The sequence below is a fragment of the Dermacentor albipictus genome, chromosome 1 (assembly GCF_038994185.2).
Source record: "Dermacentor albipictus isolate Rhodes 1998 colony chromosome 1, USDA_Dalb.pri_finalv2, whole genome shotgun sequence".
Taxonomy (NCBI): Eukaryota; Metazoa; Arthropoda; class Arachnida; order Ixodida; family Ixodidae; genus Dermacentor; species Dermacentor albipictus.
The window spans coordinates 102856246-102878797 of record NC_091821.1 but is presented as its reverse complement, the minus strand read 5'-3'; the positions used below and the strand labels follow the sequence as shown (position 1 = coordinate 102878797).

At 47.7% G+C, this 22552-nt stretch overlaps 1 protein-coding gene across 5 annotated transcripts in view; it reads left to right on the top strand.

Moving 5' to 3' along the window:
• The window catches only part of LOC135906148 (uncharacterized), a 281677-nt gene that overhangs the window by 9320 nt on the left and 249805 nt on the right, over positions 1 to 22552 (top strand). For all 5 annotated transcript variants that reach the window (XM_070524112.1, XM_070524105.1, XM_070524086.1 and 2 more), the window contains one exon: positions 22030 to 22106. In XM_070524112.1, the coding sequence (XP_070380213.1) occupies positions 22030 to 22106 (77 nt within the window). The remainder of the gene's footprint in view (positions 1 to 22029; positions 22107 to 22552) is intronic.

Below are 22552 nucleotides of genomic sequence, written 5' to 3'. Positions count from 1 at the left end.
CGCAAGTTCTTTTGTTTTCTGCACATGTTGTAATATGAGCCTTTCATGAGCTGGTTGTTGCACATATAATACTGGGAACCTAAAAGAAAATTATCTTCAGGTTGTACTTACGTGCGTGAGGTAAAGAAAAAACAGCTACAGTGCTGATGAACCTAGAGGGTAACCTTCAAAAAGAAAAAAAATTAGTGTACGAACCATCAGAGATGATTGTCAAGATCAGCCCTAGCTTGTGTGACCATAAGCAGTAACGACAGTCAGACGGGCAAATTGAGCAAATGTACTTTGCTGCAGAGAATGTCGTTATGGCTGTGCACTGCTAGACGAGAAAGGAATATAATTTGGAATGGTGGCAGTGTGAATTGATAAATCAGCCAGCACATTATATACTTGTTATTTTAGCCAGCATTTATAATAAAATGACAACACTATCAATTGTCACGAGCAAAGACCAGATCACATTGCATCCAACAGTCAAACAATGTGCTACGCACTTGGAAATCCTGACAGTGGCAAAGCACAGACACCTAAAAAACAACATGGATTGCATTAGATAACAGGGAATGGCTATTTTCATAAACACCTTTTCATGTGACAGCCTGGAAATGACACTAACGGTGAAGTGCACTTGCTCAAAGTGACACTAAATTTGTCTGTCTGGCAGGGGTGCAATACACACTGCATGCAACTCAAATGGATTCTCGATGAAATGTTTGAAGTACTTATCTGGCAGCCATCTCTTCATTCACAGCTTTACACCTACGGCATTATGTTCTGGCCGGAGGAAGGGACACCCACACAGCTTGCATGTGCATGGCACACCAGAACTTCAAGCTCATGCTCAATGCTGTAGACTTCATGTAATTAACACAAGAAATGTTATGCACAATTGTACACCAGGCTGAAAACGAACACTGCATGCATGGCTGCTGTTGTGTGTGACCAAGCATCGAGGCCCTTCAGAGGATGCTGGATCATCCCTAGATAGTGATGAGGTTGACTGCCTTCATGTTTTAGCATTGGATAAGTGGCGTTTGCTGCAGGCTCGAAACAATAATTTTAGGTCCTGCTGCATTTTCCGAGAAGTTTTTAGACATGTACAAGAGCTCGAATTGCACCACTTCATGAGCAAGCAGCAAGCAAAATATTTGAGAGCTCAAAACGAACCTAAAGGGTGACAAGTTGATCCTTAAATTGGACTTCACAGAGGATTATAGCTTCCTCATGCAAGATGCTCCCCAATTCTATCAGTGGGTAAAAATGCAAGCCACATTGAATCCCTTTTTCACATAACATCACTCTGAAGAAACTGGTGCCCTTTGTGCAAAATCACTTGTGATTTCAGACTGCCTCAAGCATACTGCAGCTGCAGTAACTACTTTTTAAAATCAAGTTTGGAAGTCCTAAAACGTGAATTTCCTGATGTCAGAAAAATTCACTATTTTTCTGGCGGTGCGTTATCACAGTACAAGAACAATAAAATTTTAGTAAATTTGTGCTATCATGAAAACAATTTTTGTTTAGCTGCAGAGTAGAACTTTCTTGCAACATGAAAGAGTGCTTGCAATGGCTTTGGCGGCCAGGGAAGTCTTCAGAGACCCTACAAGGGATGTATGATTACACCCCATCAGCTTTTTACATGGTCAGAAAAAAAAATATCAAAGATGCTCTGTGCCCTGGGTGTGAGAAAGTATCTGCTTTGGGTGCCTGAGAGAAGGGCTGAAGAAAAAAAGAAAAAGCTGAACTCTCAGCCAGGTTTGAGTCTATGATCTCCCTCAAAGGTAGCACACCTTTCGTAATTTCATGCTATCATTACTGATGACTTAATGCTGGGCTCACCTCTTATGCAACCACAAAGATGTTTCAAGTAGCAGAGACCATATGTCTGTCGGTGATGGTAGTAAAGACTGCGACCTCTTGAAAACACCCAAGCCGGGCACATAAACTAAGTTCAACTGCATCTGTCGTACCAGCACTAATGCAGTGATGTGGCTGTGAAATAGTAGCTCCTAGTACTAATTGGCAGCGTTTAATTCCCGTCCAAAACCTTGTACCAGTCAGCCGCACTGTTTCCAAGTTGCCAGCAACATGAAAACACAAAGCAGCATACAATCTTGCCGCATCATTTTGTTGCCCCTGCGAAGTGCGAGCGCAGTGAAGTGGACTTACAGCCTTGCACGCACACAAGGACACTCAACATTTTTTTCCTGCATAAAACAAAAATTGCTCCAGCCGACAATGGGAAGAAATAAGAAAGCGCAGTTTCTTTTCTAGCAACCAGCAGATTTTTAAAGTTTTCTATGTAGTATTGTATTTTTGCATGTGTTGTTCTGCAACCCAGGTTTTACCCACTGTGGGAACATTCAAATTGCTGTAAGAGACAGAAAAAAAATGTATTGCTAAACTTGTTTACGAGGGCGAATAATGCACCAGACTGATTTGAGTACAACTTTTTGGAATGTAATTGGAGGGTGTCGAGTCCAATGTCTGAGACATTTAGCTAGGAATGACCCTAATAACATTGTTGACAATATAACGGTCCCTATCTGATTGTATGCTTATGATTGAGTCTCCGTTAAGAAGTAGACAACTTGATGCATTGGTGTAAGACATGGCAGATGTTTGTTAATTACCAGAAATGTGTAATTATGTCCATAACTAATAATAATAGAAAAACTTATGGGGTTTTACCTGCCAAAACCATTTTCTGATTATGAGTATGGGGGGACTCCAGAAATTTCGACCCCCTGGGGTTTTTTAACGTGCACATAAATCCGTACATGGGTGTTTTCGCATTTTGCCCCCGTTGAAATGCGGCCGTCGTGGCCGGGATTCGATCCTATGATCTTGTGCTTAGCAGCCCAATACCATAGCCACTAAGCAACCTTGGCAGGTAATAATAAACACTCCACTTTTGTGACGATTTTAAATGGGGTCAGCATATTACTCACATCTGTAATAAGGCAATGACTAAACTTTATTTTTTGAAACATTCTCGTCATGATGCTTCAAGACAATTTAAACTTCTTGCATATAATTCTTTTATAGTACGAATTTTTGATTATGCAAGCATGGTTTGGGACCGTTTTACAAGCATTAATGTAAATTCTTGGAGAATACAAAGTAAGGCAGTACAGTTCCTTTAGTAGCTTTCGACGAACATCAATTTCTCAACTACTGGCGGTCTGTGGTGGTCCCCCGGTCTGTGGTGCGTCGTTGTAATCTGGTTGTCTTCAGTCGTCGCTGGCGTCCAGCGTCACCGATGCCCCAGCCGACGTGACGAAGACACGGTCGCTGAGGAGCTGTCGCACTCTGGCAGAGCGGGGCTCGTGCCGGCTGGCGCTCTCGGTGCGCGCCGGCCCAGCTTAGTTCTCTAGATGGGACGGTGACTGGCTGTAGCCAGCCTCCGCGCGTCTACGTTCACCGGCACAAACGCTGACGTGTCCTGGCAGGTAGGTCCGGGCCAGCGGTAGTTCCGGGGACGTCGGACATCTGCTCGCCAAGCCTGGTACTCGGGCGGGACGTCGATGTGTCGCCTAGGAACTGGGGCAGGACCCAGAGAGGCGATCTGCAGCCGTCTTCTTCTGGAACGCTGCGCCCGGCCACCACGTCCTTCCCTGCATGCGCCCCTTCTCCAAGATGGCGGCTCCACGCGCTCTCTTCACTCCTTCTTTCTTGTCTTCTTTCTTTCTTTACCCTTGTCACTCGTGACAGTCATGTACCTAGGTACGTTCAAGTTCGTGTGCATGCGCGAAATTTGGGAAACAAGAGGTTAGGACCACGGAGAATTGACACTATATTGTGCAACATATGACGATAAAACCCTCAAAGGGCGGACGGATCACCGGATCTGTTAGGCATGTAGGGCCCTCTAGGCCGTACTTTTCGGCGACAAGATAGCCTAGCCGTCTTTGGGTTATCTTATTGCTATGTCGAATGCTCGGTTGCAGCAGTCAGAAGAGAGGTGAGCCATACTACGAGCACCACGTGGCTACCACGAGGCGACGGGAGCTCCCACTTCTCCGTGACGAATCAAGAATTCGATGTGGCTGACGTCGTCATTCTGCCCTGCCTGGTTCCTGCCGATGAGAACTCGGTCAAACTGGTTCCTTCCGACGAGGGGTCGCCGAAGGGATTTAAGGGAGAACCGGCCCATTGTGAGAGGAGAGAGTCGCTTCCAGCTGCCCAGTCGGACTGATTTGCTCTTACTACTACCAGTACACTATCATCCACTATCTGTAAATATTGTATAAAGTTTGTCGTTTCTTCATTTACGAAACGAGTCCATCTTTCGTCCTCCACCCTGAAGTCGCAACAGTGAGGGCAGCTATGGGATTCGAAGCCAAATAACGTCCGCTACACCGCCCAACGAGAGCCACGAGGACCACCGGCGTCAGCTACTTTGGAGGGGGTGAGTGCCAGACATTTGCTTTTCGCATCGCCAGACCTTTCTCGCACACGTAAATGCTAAGGACCATTGCTCGAGTATTCTGAAAGGGTTGTAGTGATTTTGTCTTAGTTTGCTTCAGGCCTTGCATAGATTTCCGGCTTCGGAAGCAAAGCTAATTTAGAGGCAAAACCGGAGATGAGTCGTTATATCGCAATCTAGAAGCTCAGGATACAGGACCTTCTTGATATTTGTCAGGAGATGGGCATTTTGGTTGTTGCGGCAAGGCGAAAGAAAGCCATTCTGGACTTTATGAGGGCACAAGAGGTAAGTGAGGAGGAAGTCGAAGAGATTTGGGGAGAAATTCTGGAGAGGAGAAGCGAGAAAAAAATGCGCGTTGAGGCAGAAGAAAAGGCGCAAAGAGGCAGAGGAGCAGAAAAGGCGCGAGGAGGCAGAGGAGAGAGAAGAAGGTGCGAGAAGGAGAGAGAAAGGTGCAAACAGCGAGATTATGCTCTTCAAATGAGAGAACTGGAAATAGAGCAAATTCGAATCAGCTTGGCGCGTTCAAGTCCTCTTTCCGGTGGAGACGATACGCCTAAACTGAGAATACAGGACCTGATGCTACCGTACAGGATAGGTGGTGATATCGCACTTTTTCTCGGGAATTTCGAACATACGTGTGAAAAGATAGGCTTGGACAAAAGCCTTTGGTCTCAAAAACTTCTTTCAGTTGTCCCAGGAGAGGCTGCGGAAGTTCTCACACGCTTGTCTAAAGAAGACTACGAGAACTATGGAAAGGTAAAAGCCGCGCTTCTTCGCAAATACCGTCTCTCTGCTGAGGCATTTCGACAACGGTTTAGACAGGCAAGAAGGAGCAGCGAGTCGCACACTGAGTTCGCATACGAGTTAAAGTCTAACTTAAAAGAGTGGCTCAAAAGAGCAGAAGTGTATGGCAACCACGACAAGGTGCTTGAATGCATAGCACTGAAGCAGTTTTACCGAGTTCTTCCTGAAGTAGTTAGGCTTTGGCTTGGCTGCAGGACAGGCTCCCAGAGGTAGACCTAGAGAAGGCAGCGCAGCTCGCGGGCGAATATTACACGTGCCGAAACTTCCAAAGAAAACCTATTCAGGAAGATAGATTAGAAAAAAAGGACTATTCTGTAAAGTGGTTTTCCCCTCGCAACCCAATTATGCCGAATAAGAAATCATCTACGAGTGACGAGTTCAGCAAAGGAGTATCGACTAAGGCTGCAGTGGCGAAGGAAGGGCTAGCAGAGACAGCCCAGTCGGCTGGGGACGTTAAAGCTAAGGCAGACGTAGAACGCGCATTCGAGGCCTGGAGACCAATTATCTGCTTCTGTTGCGGAAAGGAAGGCCATATTTCCTCAAATTGCAAGGAGCAAATTGCATTCGCCAGCATTAACCAGTCGGACAAAAATCTGAGGCTGCTCGAGCCATATATGCAGGATGTTGTGGTAAACGGGAAAAAGGTGCAGGGCACTTCGCGATTCAGCCGCCACCATGGATGTTACTCATCCATGTTGTGCCTCTCCCGGGGACTATACAAGGGAATGCGCCTGGATCAGACAAGTCCCAGAAGAGCAGAGTGCGGGCTTGCCAGTTGCCAGGGTAACCCTTAAGGGCACTTTTGCAAGGTTGCAAATGGAGGCATCCGTGAGTCCAAATTTACCCAAACACATTTCATATCTTTTTTTGAACAAATCGGAGCAGCTTTTAGAAAAGGAGGGCCGGTCGTTCTCTACCAGTCTCGCTTGCATGGCACTAACGCGACCGCGGTCACGTGCCCTCTCAAAGAAACATGAAAGCTCATCTTCAAATGAGGAAACTGACAATGTAAAGTCCTCACAGCAGCAGCCTAGGCCGGGAAATACAGCTGATGAAAAGCACAGGACTCAGACTTGTGACAGATCAATTATCGAATCAGTGAAAGTGGGTGAGGAGCCTTTCGAGACTCGGGGAAAACGGGCCGCCTAGGGTTGAAGTGGAAGGTTCACTGCTTTGTCCCGCATCTTTTTGCTGGGAGCAGCTTAGTAGGGTTGAATGAGAGGCGCTTATTGCGGCACAGCAAAGTGACCCTTCGTTAACTGCGCTGCAGGCTAATGTGAATGAAGGGGTGACCCAAAAGAACGTCTCATTCTACACTAGGTCAGGTCTCAAGTACTGGAAATATCACGATTCCAAGGGTCGGACATACAACCAACTACTCGTGCCAGAAAAGTACCGACTACAGCGTTTAGATTCAGCGCATGGGAATGCTTGGGTGGGTCACTTCGGTATCAAGAAGACAAAGGCTAGGCTAGCACAAGAATCCTATTGGCCAGGATGCTGGAAAGAGGTTGAAACACTTGTTCGGTCATGCGACGCATGTTATCAAGTTGGTAAATCCAATGACAAGTGACAGAATTTCACTCGGAGCGAGACAGCGCAAAATATAAACTTTCTTTGATCGCCTCGGCTGTGTCTTGCCTGCCTGAATGACTGTTAGGAATTGCTTTGCAATCTATTCTTTAGCTGTTTATTCTCTTTGAATGTATCTTCTTTGAGAGCACTATTTGTAGAGGTCTGTATCCCGGGCTCTTTATCGGGTGCATGTTTCGTGTTTAGTACAACAACCGTAATGGTGCTCTTGAGAGTGTAGAGGGGGTTAGAGCGATTGTTTTCATGGTGTTTGGTCTGGTGATGTGGAGAGCATTGGGAGGGTGCTCACTTTCACCGAAGTGATTGGCGTTGATTTTCGGTCACTCCGTGAGCTTTCTCAGATCCAAGCGTAGGAAAGACCAGCAGATGAAAGGGCGGCAAAGCCATTTCCTTGGCCCCATCAAGGACGTCACTCAATCAGCACTTAGCATACGTCAAGCCGCGTCGAACAGCTCGACTTCTGGATGTGTTATCTGGCGACAGGGGTGCTGTTGTGCCATACTATGAGCACCACGTGGCTACCACGAGGTGACGGGAGCTCCCACTTCTCCGCGACGAATCAAGAATTCAACATGGGAGGCGACTTCAAGAAGCACCCAGCTATTTCCGCAACGAATCAAGAATTCGACGCGAGCAACGTCATCACCCTGCCCCGCCTGGTTCCTGCCGACGAGGGGTCGCCGAAGGGATTTAAGGGAGAACCGGCCCATTGTGAGAGGAAAGAGTTGCATCCAGCTGCCCAGTCGGTCTGATGCGCTCTTACTGCTACCAGTAAGCTATCATCCACTATCTGTAAATATTGTATAAAGTTTTTAGTTTCTTCTTCGTCTATGGAACAAGTCCGTCTTTCATCCTCGACCCCAAAGTCATAACAGAGGGTAGCAGTAGCCGTAAGAAAACTTAATAAGAGGTATAGAATAAAGGTAGTACAAGCCAATGCTCCAACATCCAGTCACGACAATGAGGAAGTAGATCAGTTTTATGAAGATGTTGATTTAGTGATGAGAAAAGTGCAAACTCGGTATACAGTAGTAATGGGTGACTTCAATGCAAAAGTGGGAAAAAAGCAGTTGGGTGAACAGGCAATTGGCAACTACGGCGTCGATTCTAGAAGCACTAGAGGAGAGATGCTGGTAGAATTCTCAGAAAGGAATAAGCTGAATATAATGAACACCTTTTTCAGAAAACGTAGCAACAGAAAGTGGACCTGGAAAAGCCCTAATGGTGAAACAAGAAAGGAAATTGATTTCATACTTTCTGCCAATACCAGAATAGTGCAAGATGTAGAAGTGATAGGTAGGGTAAAGTGCAATGATCATAGGTTAGTGAAGGCTAAGATTCACTTCAATTTGAACAGAGAAAGAGTAAAATTGGTCAAGAAGGAACAGGTCAACTTAGAGGCAGTAAGGATAAAACCAGACAAATTTAGGCTGGTACTTGCAAACAAATATGCAGCCTTAGAACAGAGAGATGATGATGATGATGATGACATAGAGGTAATGAATGAAACCGTAATGAGGCTGGCTTCAGAGGCAGCAATTGAAGTGGGAGGCAAGGCACCAAGGCAGCCAGTAGGCAAGCTCTCCCAAGTAACAAAGGATCTAATAAAGAAACGACAAAGAATGAAAGTGTCTAACTCAAGAGGTAAGGTAGAATTGATGGAACTGTCAAAACTGATCAACAAGGCCTGAATAAGGGATATTCAAAATTATAACGCGAGAAAGACTGAAGAAGCTGTAAAAAATGGACGCAGCCTGAAATCAGTGAGAAGGAAACTTGGCATAGGACAAACCAAGATGTATGCACTGAAGGATAAGCAGGGTAATATCATCGGCAATCTCGAAGGTATAATAAAAGCAGCGGAAGAATATTATACTCACCTGTACAGTACCCAGAGGAGTCGGGAGTACTCCATTTGAAACAATAATGAAAAGGATACAGAAACTCCTCTTATAACTGGAGGTGAGGTTAGAAGGGCCTTGCGAGACATGAAGTGTGGAAAAGTGGCAGGAGAAGATGGAATAATAGTCGATTTAATCAAAGATGGAGGAGACGTAATGCTCAGAAAACTTCCGACTCTACACGAAGTGTCTATTGACTGTAAGGGTCCCAGAAGACCGGACAAATGGAAACATACTAATCCACAAAAAGGGAGACGTTAAAGAACTGAAAAATTATACGCCCATTAGCTTACTCCCAGTATTATATAAAATATCAATTATATTGCTACGGAACAGCCACCACAGTGTGGCTGCACTGAGGAGGACAAAGACGACGTGTGTGCCGGCTTGATATAGCATCGCCATTTTGGCCTCCGTGAGCTTCCCTGTAAATAAATTGTAAATAGTATTCGGCTTCAGCTTCACGTAACATTAATTTGGTGGAGGTGGACGTTCCCCGTACCCGTCATGGAGCTTCGCAGCTGTCGCAATGGCGACAATGCAGCTTCGGCTCCTGCTGGCGGCACTTCATCTACGCAAGCGTCTCCGCCTGCAGCCCCGACCTCCGTCGCCGTTTCCCCACCTCGGGATTCTGGTGTTTTCAACGGAGTCGGCAGTCCTGATGTTGACGACTGGCTCCACTTATACGAAAGTGTCAGCACCAGTCACAGGTGGGATCCGGCTATTATGCTTGCCAACATACTTTTCTACCTCGATAGAGCTCCATTGGCGTGGTTCCAGACACGCGAAGAGATCTCGAGCTGGGATCTCTTCAAAGACAAGCTACGCGACCTTTTTGGCAATCCGTTTGGTCGACAAGTCAATGCCAAGAAAGCCCTTGCCACACGTGTACAGACGTCGACAGAGTCCTACGTGTTGTACATTCTCAACATCTTGGCCCTTTGTGCCAAGGCTGACCCGAACATGACTGAGGATAAGGTTAATCACGTCCTCAAAGGCATTGCTGACGACGGCTTCAATTTAGTTGTGTTTACGAACGTCACCAGCATCGATACCATCCTCAAGGAGTGCCGCCGTCTCGAGCATGCGAAAAGCCGCTGGGTATCCCAGCACATCACGCGACTTCCCAAAATAGCTGCTACGTCATCCTGTGACGACCTCTTCCACCAGCCATCGTGACGTGACAACTTGACCCGCATCATTCATCGTGAGGTCGAAGCAGCACAACCGGCGGCCCCTTCATTCCCGTTACCTGATCATTCTCCGGTGACAATCTCCTTGATCCAGGCCGTTGTCCGTCAAGAGTTGTCCAACGTCGGCCTGCAATCCATTCGTTCCGTACGCTCAGAACCTTCGTCTCCACGCACGTCCCCACCGCGCTCTTCTTACTCTTATGGACAGCACAACCCCTCCGAATGGCGAACCGTGGACAACAAGCCGATCTGTTTTAACTGCCGACGCATTGGACATGTCGCTCGCCACTGCAGCAGCCGCTGGACTTCTCCGACACGCTATTATCCTGATTACTCCCCTTGCCCCTCTAGCACATCCTTTTCCTTCGCCCCATGTATGCCCGCTCCATCATCTGACCTTGCGACACCTTTGACAGGACCCCGCTACTCCCGCTCTCCTTCTACCTCCTGCCGCCAAGCTCGCTCGCCCCCGTCACGCCGTGCTCCTTCTCCGACCTACTTGCCGCACCCCCGACCGGAAAACTAGACAGTGCAGCTTCTGGAGGTGAAGCTGCATTGACGACATTGGCACGAAATCCTCACTTCACCTTGCCCACGAACAAGAATCTTTTGGACGTTCTTGTCGGCAATGTTCCTGCGTGCGCATTGATTGGCACCGGGGCGCATGTGTCCATTATGAGTGCTGCTCTTCGCCGTCAGCTTAAGGAAGTTCTGTCGCCTGCCCCGAACCGAGTTGTACAAGTCGCCGACGGAGGGACTATCGCTATTGTTGGCATGTATTCTGCCCAACTCACCATTGCTGAGAGACACGTTGTCGTTCTCTTCACCGTCGTTGAGCATTGCCCTCACGAACTCATTCTCGGTCTGGATTTTCTTGCCAATCATTCTGCCCTCATTGACTGTTCAGCCAGCTCACTTCACCTTGACTTGCCTCTTCTTGCCGACCCTGTGGATCCACCTCCAAGCCATCTGAGCTGCATGGATTTTATTTGCCTACCGTCTCACTCTGTGACACACGTCGACTTGTTGTCCTCACCAGCCGTACCTGACTGCAATTACGTGGCCGCACCAATTCTGGCCGTTATGCTTACACATGGCGTTACTGTGCTGCACACTGTGCTGAATATTACTGGCACCTGCCTTCCACTTGTCAGTTTCGCGCTAACCGCGCAAGTCCTGCCGCAGGGGATCTCGTTGGCTATAATAAGCGCTTTGCAGGATGATGAGGTCGAGCCATTCACAGTGAAAGATCGTTACAGCTCAGCCCATACTGTGACGTCATCACACGGTACTGATGTCGACATTAAGAAGATGGTTTCCTCTGACCTTACACCTGCTCAAGCTGAGGGTCTTTGCCGCGTTCTTGAAGGCTATCGCGACATTTTTTACTTTGACAATGCACCCTTAGGTCAAACATCCGTTCTGACCCATCGCGTTAGTACTGGCGATGCGAACCCTATTCACCGACGTCCATATCGTGTTTCTGCGTCGGAATGAGCTGTTATCCAACAGGAAGTCAAGAAGATGCTTGCAAAGGACATTATCAAGCCTTGTTGTAGTCCCTGGGCATCTCCCGTCGTACTTGTCAAAAAGAAGGATGGAACGTGGCGCTTTTGTATAGATTATCGCCACCTGAACAAAATCACAAAAAAGGACGTATACCCTTTGCCACGTATTGATGATGCTCTAGACTGCCTGTACGGTGCCACCTATTTTTCTTCTATCGACTTACAGTCCGGCTACTGGCAGATATCCGTCGATGACAGGGACCGAGAGAAGACTGCATTTGTTACCCCTGACAGCCTTTATCAGTTCAAGGTGATGCCTTTTGGTCTCTGTAACGCATCCGCCACCTTCGAACGAATGATGGACTCTTTGCTTCAGGGGTTCAAGTGGTCCACCTGTTTGTGCTATCTGGACGACGTCATCGTTTATTTGCCCACATTTCACACGCATCTAGAGCGTCTTTCAGCGATTCTTAACGTGTTCCGCCGCGCTGGTCTCCGGTTGAACTTGTCAAAATGTCATTTTGCTCGCCGCCAAATCGCTGTCCTTGGACACTTCGTAGACGCCAGAGGCGTGCGACCCTATCCGGACAAAATTCGCACCGTTGCGAATTTTCCTGTTCTGAAGTCTACCAAGGACGTTCGTAGTTTCGTAGGGCTGTGCTCTTATTTCCGATGCTTTGTGAAGGATTTTGTGACCATCGCATGTCCCCTTACTGACCTCTTGAAGAAGGACGCCCCTTTTTCTTGGGGTCCTGACCATGCCGCATCTTTTTCGCAGCTGACTACTCTCCTTACCACGCCTCCAATTTTGGCCCACTTTGACCCGTCTGCCTCAACGGAAGTTCGAACTGATGCCAGTGGTCACGGCATAGGAGCAGTGTTAGCACACCGCCAGTGTAGACATGATCGCGTTATAGCCTATGCCAGCTGACTTCTATCACCCGCCGAGCGCAATTATTCAATCACAGCACGCGAGTGCCTCGCTCTTGTGTGGGCTGTTGCGAAATTTCGTCCATACTTGTACGGACGCCCCTTCTGTGTCATCACTGTTCACCACGCTCTCTGCTGGCTATCCTCCCTCAAGGACCCCACGGGACGACTCGCTCGCTGGGCGTTACGCCTGCAAGAATGTACCTTCTCCGTGGTATATAAGACGGGACGCTTGCACCAGGATGCCGATTGTTTGTCCCGCTACCCTGTCGACGAACCGGCTGATGCAGACGCCATCGCTTGCGTTTTCTCTGTGTCCCAGTTGCTTCAAATCGGCAACGAGCAACAGCGCGATCCTTCATTACGAGCCCTCATCAACCGTCTGGAGTCAACTCCTGGCGACGCCTCCCTCTGGATGTTTCTCCTTAAGGAGGGGGCATTATACTGCCGCAGTTTTGATCCACTCGGCCTTGACCTTCTGCTCGACATTCCATCGCACCTGCGTTCGACTGTCCTCCAGCAACTTCACAATGCTCCCTTGGCTGGGCACTTGGACGTCTCGCGCACATACGGCCGTGTATGCCGTCGATTCTTTTGGCTGGGTCTTGCCCGCTCCGTGCAGCGCTACGCTGCCGCTTGTGAGCCCTGTCAGCGCCGGAAGAAGCCCTCCACACCTCCAGCTGGATGTCTCCAGCCGATCGGCATCCCACCCGAACGCTTTTTCCGTGTTGGTCTAGACCTTCTTGGACCATTTCCTCTCTTGGGCTCCGGAAATAAATGGGTCGCTGTTGCTACTGATTATGCTCTGCGGCACGCAATCACCAGAGCCCTCCCAACAAGTTGCGCTGCTGACGTTGCTGACTTTCTGCTCTATGACATCATTTTAGTGCACATTGCTCCACGCCAATTACTCACTGACCGTGGCCGCAGCTTTCTGTCGGCAGTCGTCGCAGACATCCTCCGCTCCTGCTCGACAAAGCACAAGTTCAGCACGTCCTACCACCCACAGACCAACGGCCTCACGGAGCGCCTCAACCGACATGCTTTCGAAGTACGTTGCGACCGGCCACCACGACTGGGATCTTCACTTACCATATGTGACGTTCGCGTATAATTCATCGCGTCACGACACCGCCGGCTATTCACCATTCTATCTCCTATATGGCCGAGAACCCGTGTTGCCCTTGGACACTTTGCTGCCCTCGGCCACGCGTTCCGCCACTCAATACGCCCGCGACGCGATCGCATACACCGACCTCGCGCGCCAGCTTGCCTGCACCCGTCTCGAGGCCTCACAGGAGCATCAGAGATGCCTCTATGATTGCCACCATCGTGATGTGCACTTTTCTCCAGGTTCTCTGGTGCTTCTCTGGTCACCTGTTCGACGTGTGGGCCTTTCCGAAAAGCTGCTGTCGCGCTACACTAGCCCTTACCGTGTGGTACGACAAGTGACCGATGTCACGTATGAAATCATCCCCGCCGATCTCTCAGTGTCATCATCAGCTGCAAGTGACATCATTCATGTGGCAAGACTAAAACCATACCACACACCTTTCACCGCAGATGTGTAGATTAAGCACCGGGACAGTGCTTCTACAGCCGCTACAGTGTGGCTGCTCTGAGAGGGACGAAGACGACGTGTGTGCCGGCTTGATATAGCGTCGCCATTTTGGCCTCCGTGAGCTTCCCTGTAAATAAATTGTAAATAGTATTTGGCTTCAGCTTCACATAACAATATATATAATTATATTATATAAAATATAAAATAATCAATAGAATAAGGGCAACACTGGAATTTAGTCAACCAAGGGAACAGGCTGGCTTCAGGAAGGGATACTCTACAATGGATCACATCCACGTCATTAATCAGGTTATCGAGACATCCAGAGAGTGGAATAAGCCTCTCTGTATGGCTTTTATAGATTACGAAAAAGCATTTGATTCGGTAGAGAAATCAGTAGTCATAGAGGCATTGCGTAATCGAGTACAGACCACTTGCGTAAATACCCTGGAAAATATCTACAGATTCCACAGCCACCTTAAAGGGACACTAAAGGTTACCAGAAACTCAAGTTAAAGCGGTAGAGCAATGTTCTAGAACGTCTAAGGCGTCAATATAATCGCGAACAGAGCTTTAGTAACCGAGAAATTGAGGTAAACGCATGACACGATTTGAGACCCCCCAGCGACATTCCGGTACTAGCCCGATGACGAAAGCACTCCTCATAATTTGTGTTACTAATACTCAACTACTCGTATTAAAAATATAATTTCATTCAATTATAAGACGGAAAGAAATGCTACTTGTCTACGTCTATTCGATTCTAAGAAAAAATAACATTTTGGCGTTACCCTTCAGTAATATGGGTGTTCGAAAGGTTTCGTTTTCGCTCGACTCTGCGCGCTCGACTCTGCGCCGCGCACGCTTTGGAGTTTCAGTAGTTTGGTTATCGCGTCGTGCTGTGAGGGTTCTGCTGGCTCGCGAAACTTTCATTTGGAACAAGCAGCGAGAATGCCACGTCCATGTGATCTCGTGGGAAGCCCTCGTTGCTTTCCCGCTCCGCAGAGCCGGTGTCGAGGCCGCCATCGTAGTACGCAACGACGGCGGCAGCGCGAGCCCTCAGCAGCAGGTCGCGCTCGTCAGTGCGCAAAACGCTGAAGTTGAGCCCACCATCGCGAGCCAATCTGTCGGTGTCAGGGTCCATTGCGACGAGCGTCGAAGTTTGCGTCATAGAATGAAGTACCAGTTTATGGGCATCTTGCGCTGGAGTTTGAGGTATAGTAGCGGCGCCTGGTTGCGGTGCAGGAAACGACATCTGGGTCGTACCAGCTTGGGTCGTATTGAGCCCTGGCTGTGGCGAAGCACATTTCTAGGCCGAGTTTTGGGTCGATTCGCACTTTTTTATGCCCTGTTGCGAGTGCGAAAAGGCTCGTCACTTCTCACAAACCACGCCGACCACACTGCGAGCTCGCCGCAGCCTATAGTTTAACGAAAACGGACTCTCCGTGTGCCGTGGGACGTAATGCTGGAAGCAGAAGGAATGGGTGATGCCGATCCGGAGAGACCTAGCCCAGTCTCGAAAAGGCGTCACCGTCATTACTTCTGCGTCGTGGGCTGCCATGAACAAGAAGGCCTGAATCCCAACATCAGATTCTACCGTTTTCCTTCAAGGCCTCACGAAGTGGAGCGTCGGGCGCGCTGCATAGCTGCAGTTCGTCGCGCTGAGTAAGCGAAACTTCGTGCCATGCTGACTGCTTCGCCTGTCTTGAAGCTTGCTTGATTATCTGCGTTCGAAATTTCGGTCTTTTGCACCTACAGTTCCGACAGCAGACCGACATAGCCGCAAGCAGGGCTGGTAATTCACGAGTCGAGACCCGGCCACAGCGACAATTAACAATTCGACCGACACGAAGTGGTGAAGTGTGTGCAAATGAGCACAAATGGTCGGGCTCATTCGATGACAATTCACTACTCCACTACGAGCAGCACAGGTTAAGAGAGTTAAATGCGCTCATCCTTGATCTCAAGCCAGCACGTTGAGGCAGCGCAGCAAGACAGTATTGATTGCAGCACATCGATGTTCGAGCGCTGTCATTAAAAGCTACATCAAGCGAGCAGCGCACAAGCTCGTGCTACAGCGCGATTCGCACGCACGTGCGAGCTCAAATCCATTGCATCAGTTTAGTGGCATGCAGTCAAGAAAGATTGCAGGAGGCCCGCCGTTTGGCGGCATGTCGAAAGACCGCTGCCGTCGCGATCGTACGATCGTGCGCTCGAGCAGTTCGTACATCGCGGTGCGTACCGTCGTGTGCTCGAGCAGTTCCGTACACGTGCTGTCTGCTTATCGCTGCTGTGGATTCATTTATAGCACGCATTTCCTCACGTTTGTGTGCCTGAATCTAGCAGTTAGCGTGCAAACCTTACCCGTAGTTCCACTTCGTACGCGACTCGCTTCACTTGCGATTGACACCGTGCTAAAACTTCACCGCCTAATTCTTGAACGGCGTACATGTATTCGGCACTGCATAATTTCTTGCTCTTACGCAACGTGCCACCCCTGAAAAAATCTTCGGTGCCTGATATACGCAGCAGGCCGTGCTACAACACAACCGAAAGTAGTGGGTCCATATTGTAAATGTGCTTTCCGAAGCAGACGATTGAGCTTGGTACGACCCATTTTAGAGGTCTCCTTGATTTGGCTGCACTTCCTGCACTAGTTCAGGGGGTGCAGCACTCAAGCACTCGATTTGCCAGTGCAGCTAGCGCCTCCTGCACTTCGGCACTCGATTTGACGTCGTGCTGCACGAGTTCATGTACACTTTGGCACTAGACTCTCCGCAAGTTCTTTTCTCGTGTACGTGGTGCAAGGCTCTTGGTAGCAGACGACACATGCGGTTCCGTGGCCATGCGGGTGTTGCGCGGCATCGACGGCGCCTGTTATTGATAACGCAGCACGGATGCCAGTTTTCTTCAGGATGTGTACGCAGCATCTTCTTAAGGGCGCTTTCCGGGTTCAGCTGCTGCTAAGTGCATTGAAGGCCGGGATTTTCCTACAGGTCACAGTCGTTTGTATTAATTTTCCCGAGCTTACCACTACCTCGACATTAAGTTTACGCGAAACCACATCGGTCCGTCGTTTGAAACCGTCGGTCCGTCGTTTGTGCCATATATGATTCAGAAAGGTGTGGAAACTGCGCTTGGTCTTGCTTTCGGAATAATTATGCCGAAGTTGAACTAATTTCCAGGTACTAATACATAAATTCTTCCCAGAGGCCAAAAAAGACCATTGCGCACACGTTTACGTTTGCGGCACACACCAACAAAAGAAAAGCCACAGCCGCCCAGTCTCGGCAGACGAAGGCCTGAACGTTCCTGCACTTTCGTCCTTGATTTGACCGCTGCACCGAAAGCGCTAGTGTGGCGCTACATTTGCACTTCAAGAACTGGCACTACACTGGCATGACACTTTTCTGAACTAGTGCAAACAGTGCAGCCAAATCAAGGAGACCTTAGGACAGAGGGCACTTTTTAGCACCTTTCTCGCAGCGCCCCCTGGGAAATGCAAGAGCCCCATGGTCGCGTGTTTCTCCTTCCACTAGCCACCATACTCCCGCTTTCGCTCTGCTGTCGGCTCTGTCTTGGCTCTGTTTCTGGCCGCGCGTTTGCGTTTTGCGCAGAAAAGCCGTAGTGCCGTCTGCGGACGCTGTTCTACTCATCGATGGCGCAACGTCACTATGAGACCATGATGTCAGTACTCCTCCATCGGAGGGCGGGCGATTTGAACTGCGCTAGAGGTACGCAGACGCTTCAGAAGGCATTTTCTCTTAAAATAAGTCTCTCCTTGGCACGAAACAAGCGTTTCGAGGTTTCTGGGATGGTATTTCAACAGTCCACGTTGACTTAATAGTAACCTTTAGTGTCCCTTTAAGAGGGGAACGTGGCAATGAAAACTTTTTTTTTATTTATGGGAATAAATTGGTGAAATTTGGCTTGCAGGTGTGATTTGTTATGCTGATATCATAACTGAGATTAGTTTTGTGCTATCTATTATAGTTTTCGAGTTACAACAATTGACAACCTCTAATGGTCATCCCCAAATTATTAATGAAATAATGTAAGTTCGCCAAGATTTTCACATCTGCATGTTCACAAAGGTCCATTCTGTGCAATAAAGTTATGGTTTATTTTTTAAATGCCAAAATGGGCATAATCGGCTTTCCTATGCATATTGTCTTACTAACGACTTTTGCAAACGCCCAATATACATTTTTTTACGAGGCACAGTTAAAAATGGACAGCTTCATTGCACTCATCAATGTTTCAGGATCTAAGTGCAAAAGAAAATGATTTTGTCTTCCTTCGTTGTAAAATGGCACTGGGATGACTGAAAGCAACAGCAAAAAAATGAAGGCTGAGAAAACAGAGCTCAAAGTTTTATTTGTTGTAAACATTTAAATCTTTATTTTGAGCACCTAAAACCCGCTTGGGATGTAGTCCTTTGCCTGTGGGGACATATTTGCTTTACATTTTGTTGTAGTTTTTGCGTTCTTGCAGCAGTTTAGTGCACCTTAGTTGCCTTTTTGGTCATCATGCATTTATCCGTCGTGCAGAGGCAGGTGACAGCGTACTCAAAACGTCCGCTCGTGTCTCTTGTTGCGCAACCTCTTTATTAGTGGAGTTGGAGCTGAAATCCGAAGTTGAATATTTGACACGAAAACTTCTGTTCCGCCAATGTCACGTTGCTGTCACGACCACACGCGGACGTAACGTCACCATCGCTCGCGGTCGCGCTTTCGCCGTCACTCGCGGTTGCGTAGGTGTTCTATGGTCGCGTCTTCAGCAGCGCACGTGGGTGCGCTTTCCCAGTCACCGACGTGCGCTGGTCGTGCCTTGTCAACAAGCTCAGCGGCATCCGCTTCTACAAGTAGTTTTCTCCCTCTTTTCTGCGCCTTTCGTGGTCTTCCATACATGTGGCCCGTTCAGAATTTCATTCTTTGGGACTAATCTCAGAAAACGTGCGTAAGCTGCCATGATCGTCACTCACGTTGATAGGAACGCGCAGCTCGCTACTGCAAGAGAGGTTTGTCAGCAATTCAAATCTACAACAGCCAACAGCGCGCCATGTGCTCCACGTGACTGCTACACCCAATCGCACTGCCACGTTTGCCTTTCTTTCGCTTGCGTTTGCTGGTTTATTTTTCGGTGGAGAAATGCATTGCTCCAGCTATTTTTAGCTCCCATCTCTCCTCTTTACGATCATACCAAGATGGTGGTGCTGCATCAACGGATAGCCGGGCGATCCGCGGTGCGACGGGGCCTTCTGAAGCCAGATGACAGCACTCTATGAAAGTGCTGTTTTCTCGATTTATATCGCATATTTTGTTATAATATTTCACTATGAGGTAAATAAAGGTCCATGGATCGCGAAAAAAAATAAATCAGAATATCGAAAATTTTGACAATTTGACCACTTCAGTTGCTGCGTCCCCCCTTAAATCTACACAGGAGTAGGAAGATACCTATAAAGAAAGGGGTCAGACAAGGATACGCAATCTCTCCAATGCTATTCACTGTGTGCTTGGAAGAACTATTCAAGCTGTTAAACTGGGAAGGTTTAGGAGTAAGGATTGATGGCGAATACCTCAGCAACGTTTGGTTTGCCGATGACATTTTCTATTCGGCAACACTGCAGACAAGTTATAACAAATGATTAAGGACCTTAACAGGGAGAGTGTAACAGTGGGGTTGAAGATTAGAAGACAAAGATAACGATGAATAACCGGGCAAGGGAACAAGAGTTCAGGATTGCAAGTCAGCCTGTAGAGTCTGTGAAGGAGTATGTTTACCCAGATCAACTAATCACAGGGAACCCTGACCATGAGAAGGAAAATCACAGATAGACAGGCAGACAGACAGAGATGGACGGACGGATGGACAGACAGACGGACATACGGACGGACAGACGGACAGACAGTGAACTTTATTTGATCCTGAGGAGCTTCCGCGGGGGCGCCTATCCGACCCGCGGAAGCCGCTGGCCGCATCCAAGTCGGGGCAGGAATACTGTGATGTTCCGCCCTTTCTTGGACCCTCTAGATTGCCTGTAGTTGTGTTTGGAGCGATGGGCTCCGGAGTGCCTCTTCCCAGTCGGCTTCGTTGGATCAAGGGCCATTAGGTAACACGGGGCATTGCCAGAGCATGTGTGCTAAGGAACAATAAATCTTATTACAGTCCGGACAGCTTAAATTGATGTCTATGGAGATACGGCTGAGAAAGTCCCGTGAAAGGAATGAGCCCGTCTGGAGCATTCTAAGTGTAACTGACTTTGACCTGTCTAACTTTGGGTGAGGAAGAGGATAGGCCGTTCTACTAAGCCTATAGTGAGAGGTTATTCTGTGAAAAGTAAGGAGCAGACTGGTATGCTGGATTTCATCCTGTCCCCATAAGTCCTCCATACCGCCGTAGCGCGTAAGATCTCGCGCACGGTCATGTGCAAGCTCGTTGAGGTTAGGTATGTTATGATGAACGTCCGCACCCATATGGGTCGGAAACCAAGAGATGAAGTGAGTGCCAGGGTTTGTTCTCTTTTCTAGAATGGAGGCAGCCTCTCGGGCTAGGTTACCCGATTCGAAAGCTTTGATGGCCGCTCGTGAGTCTGTGAAAGCGTTGGTGCGCGAGGGGTCGGTCATGGCCAGGGCTATGGGGACCTGTTCTGCGACTCCGCTTGTAGCTAACCTAACTGAGGCCGAGGAGCGTAATTTCCCTTTGCCGTCAGTGATTGCCAGCGCGAATGTGTTAGACACACCGTACTGAGTCGCATCGACAAAGACAGTTGAATCTTGAATCTTGCCGGCCTGCTTAAAATCACCCGTGCTCGGGCTTTTCGCCTCCGTACATTGTATTGCAGGTGCATATTAGGAAGGGATCACAGAAGAATACAAATGGGTCGGATCGCATACGGCAGACATCGTGAGCTCCTGACTGGAAGCTTATTGTTATCATTGAAAAGGAAGGTATACAATCAGTGCATTTTACTGGTGCTGACATATGGGGCAGAGACTTGGAGACTGACAAAAAAGCTTGAGAACAAGTTAGGGACTGCGCAAAGAGCGATGGACCATTACGGTGACAGAATGGGTACCAAGAGAAGGGAAGCGCAGTAGAGGATGGCAGAAGACTAGGTGGTGCAATGAAATTGGGAAATTTGCAGGTGCTAGTTGGAATCAGTTGGTGCAGGACAGAGGGAATTGTAGATTGCAGGGAGAGAGGCCTTCATCCTGCAGTGGACATAAAAATAGGCTGATGATGATGACGACTGGCGAAAGCTAATCTGAAGTGACTATCGGAGGAATCGAGTGGCCTATTAGACTTTATGTTGGAGGTAGTCAAGAGTCTGGTAAACAGGCAGGCAGTTGAACATTGTTGAATTTTCGTCCTAATATGCTACTCGGTGCCAACATGAATTTACATTAGTTCCCTTTAAATACCGAAACAACACTTTTAAGGACTCCTTTCTTCTTCGAACAGTAATTGAGTGGAATGATCTTAACGCTGATATAATTGAGCAAAATGAATTGGAGAAATTTGAGGATCTTTTGGAACTATGAGGTGCTTTTAATGTGTGTGTTTCCTAGTTTGTTTCCTTGTTACTTTCCTTGCCTTTTTTTTTTGCCAAGAATGGTACCTTGTTCATATGTATTTTTTTTCTTTTGACAAGTTCAAATTCCATATTTTTCATGTATTTCTTATATTGTTTGTACCACACTGCTCCACCCCCTATGGTTTGAGTTAGCAGTGTTTGAAATAAATAGGCAATACTTTGTAACAAGAACACAAGTTCTACACAAGCAGGAACTGCAAAGACGTTTTATTTCCAGGCACTAGCTGAACCTAGAATAAAGTGACTTAGGCCCAACTTATTCAGATTTCGTGTCAACACTGACATCAAAACAAGCAGACTGTCACTGCAGCAATTTCTGAGAGTACGATGACTCGAGGTAAAAAAAATTGAAATTTTGATGTTCATTGTAGGGGAGGCAAACATCTTGCGAATAAATACAGTAATTATAGTTCTTTGGGGATATACAAATGTATTGCATACTTTTAGTTTGCTTACTAATATAAGAGGGTTTCAAATGAATTTTTTAAAACTTTCACTATTTTTCTGCTTTAGCATGAAATTGTTGACAAGGAAATGAAAAAAATTTCGGAAGCTCTCAAAGAACGGGATGCCCTCTTGGACATATACCGGTAAGTTGGAAGAACTTTTCATTGCTATGAACACAGTTTTTGTTGCTCCTTGTAGCTGAATAAAGTATGCTAGTTTTTCAGGATGAGCTAAAGCAGTTCTGCAAAATCATTTTCTTTCTTTTTATTTCCTAGCTTTGATCTGTAGCAACATAAACTGGCAAAGCTACAGTGACGGGATCCAAAATCAATTGGCGATATTTTTCGTGTTTGCCTGTGCCACTGAACCTTACTCACCACTGTGTTTTGATGATGGAAGGTATTCTTTTCCACATGTTAAGCTGTCATTTTAGTCCCAAATGCAATGGCCATGTTTCGCTGCATACAAAAACACAACCCCAGTTTTCTTCTATAAACAAGGCCGAAACTGTAGTGGTCATGGCTATGTGTATTGATTTATTGCAAAAAGGGCTTGCCCTTATGTGATTGATTTGCCATAAGCTTGAAAG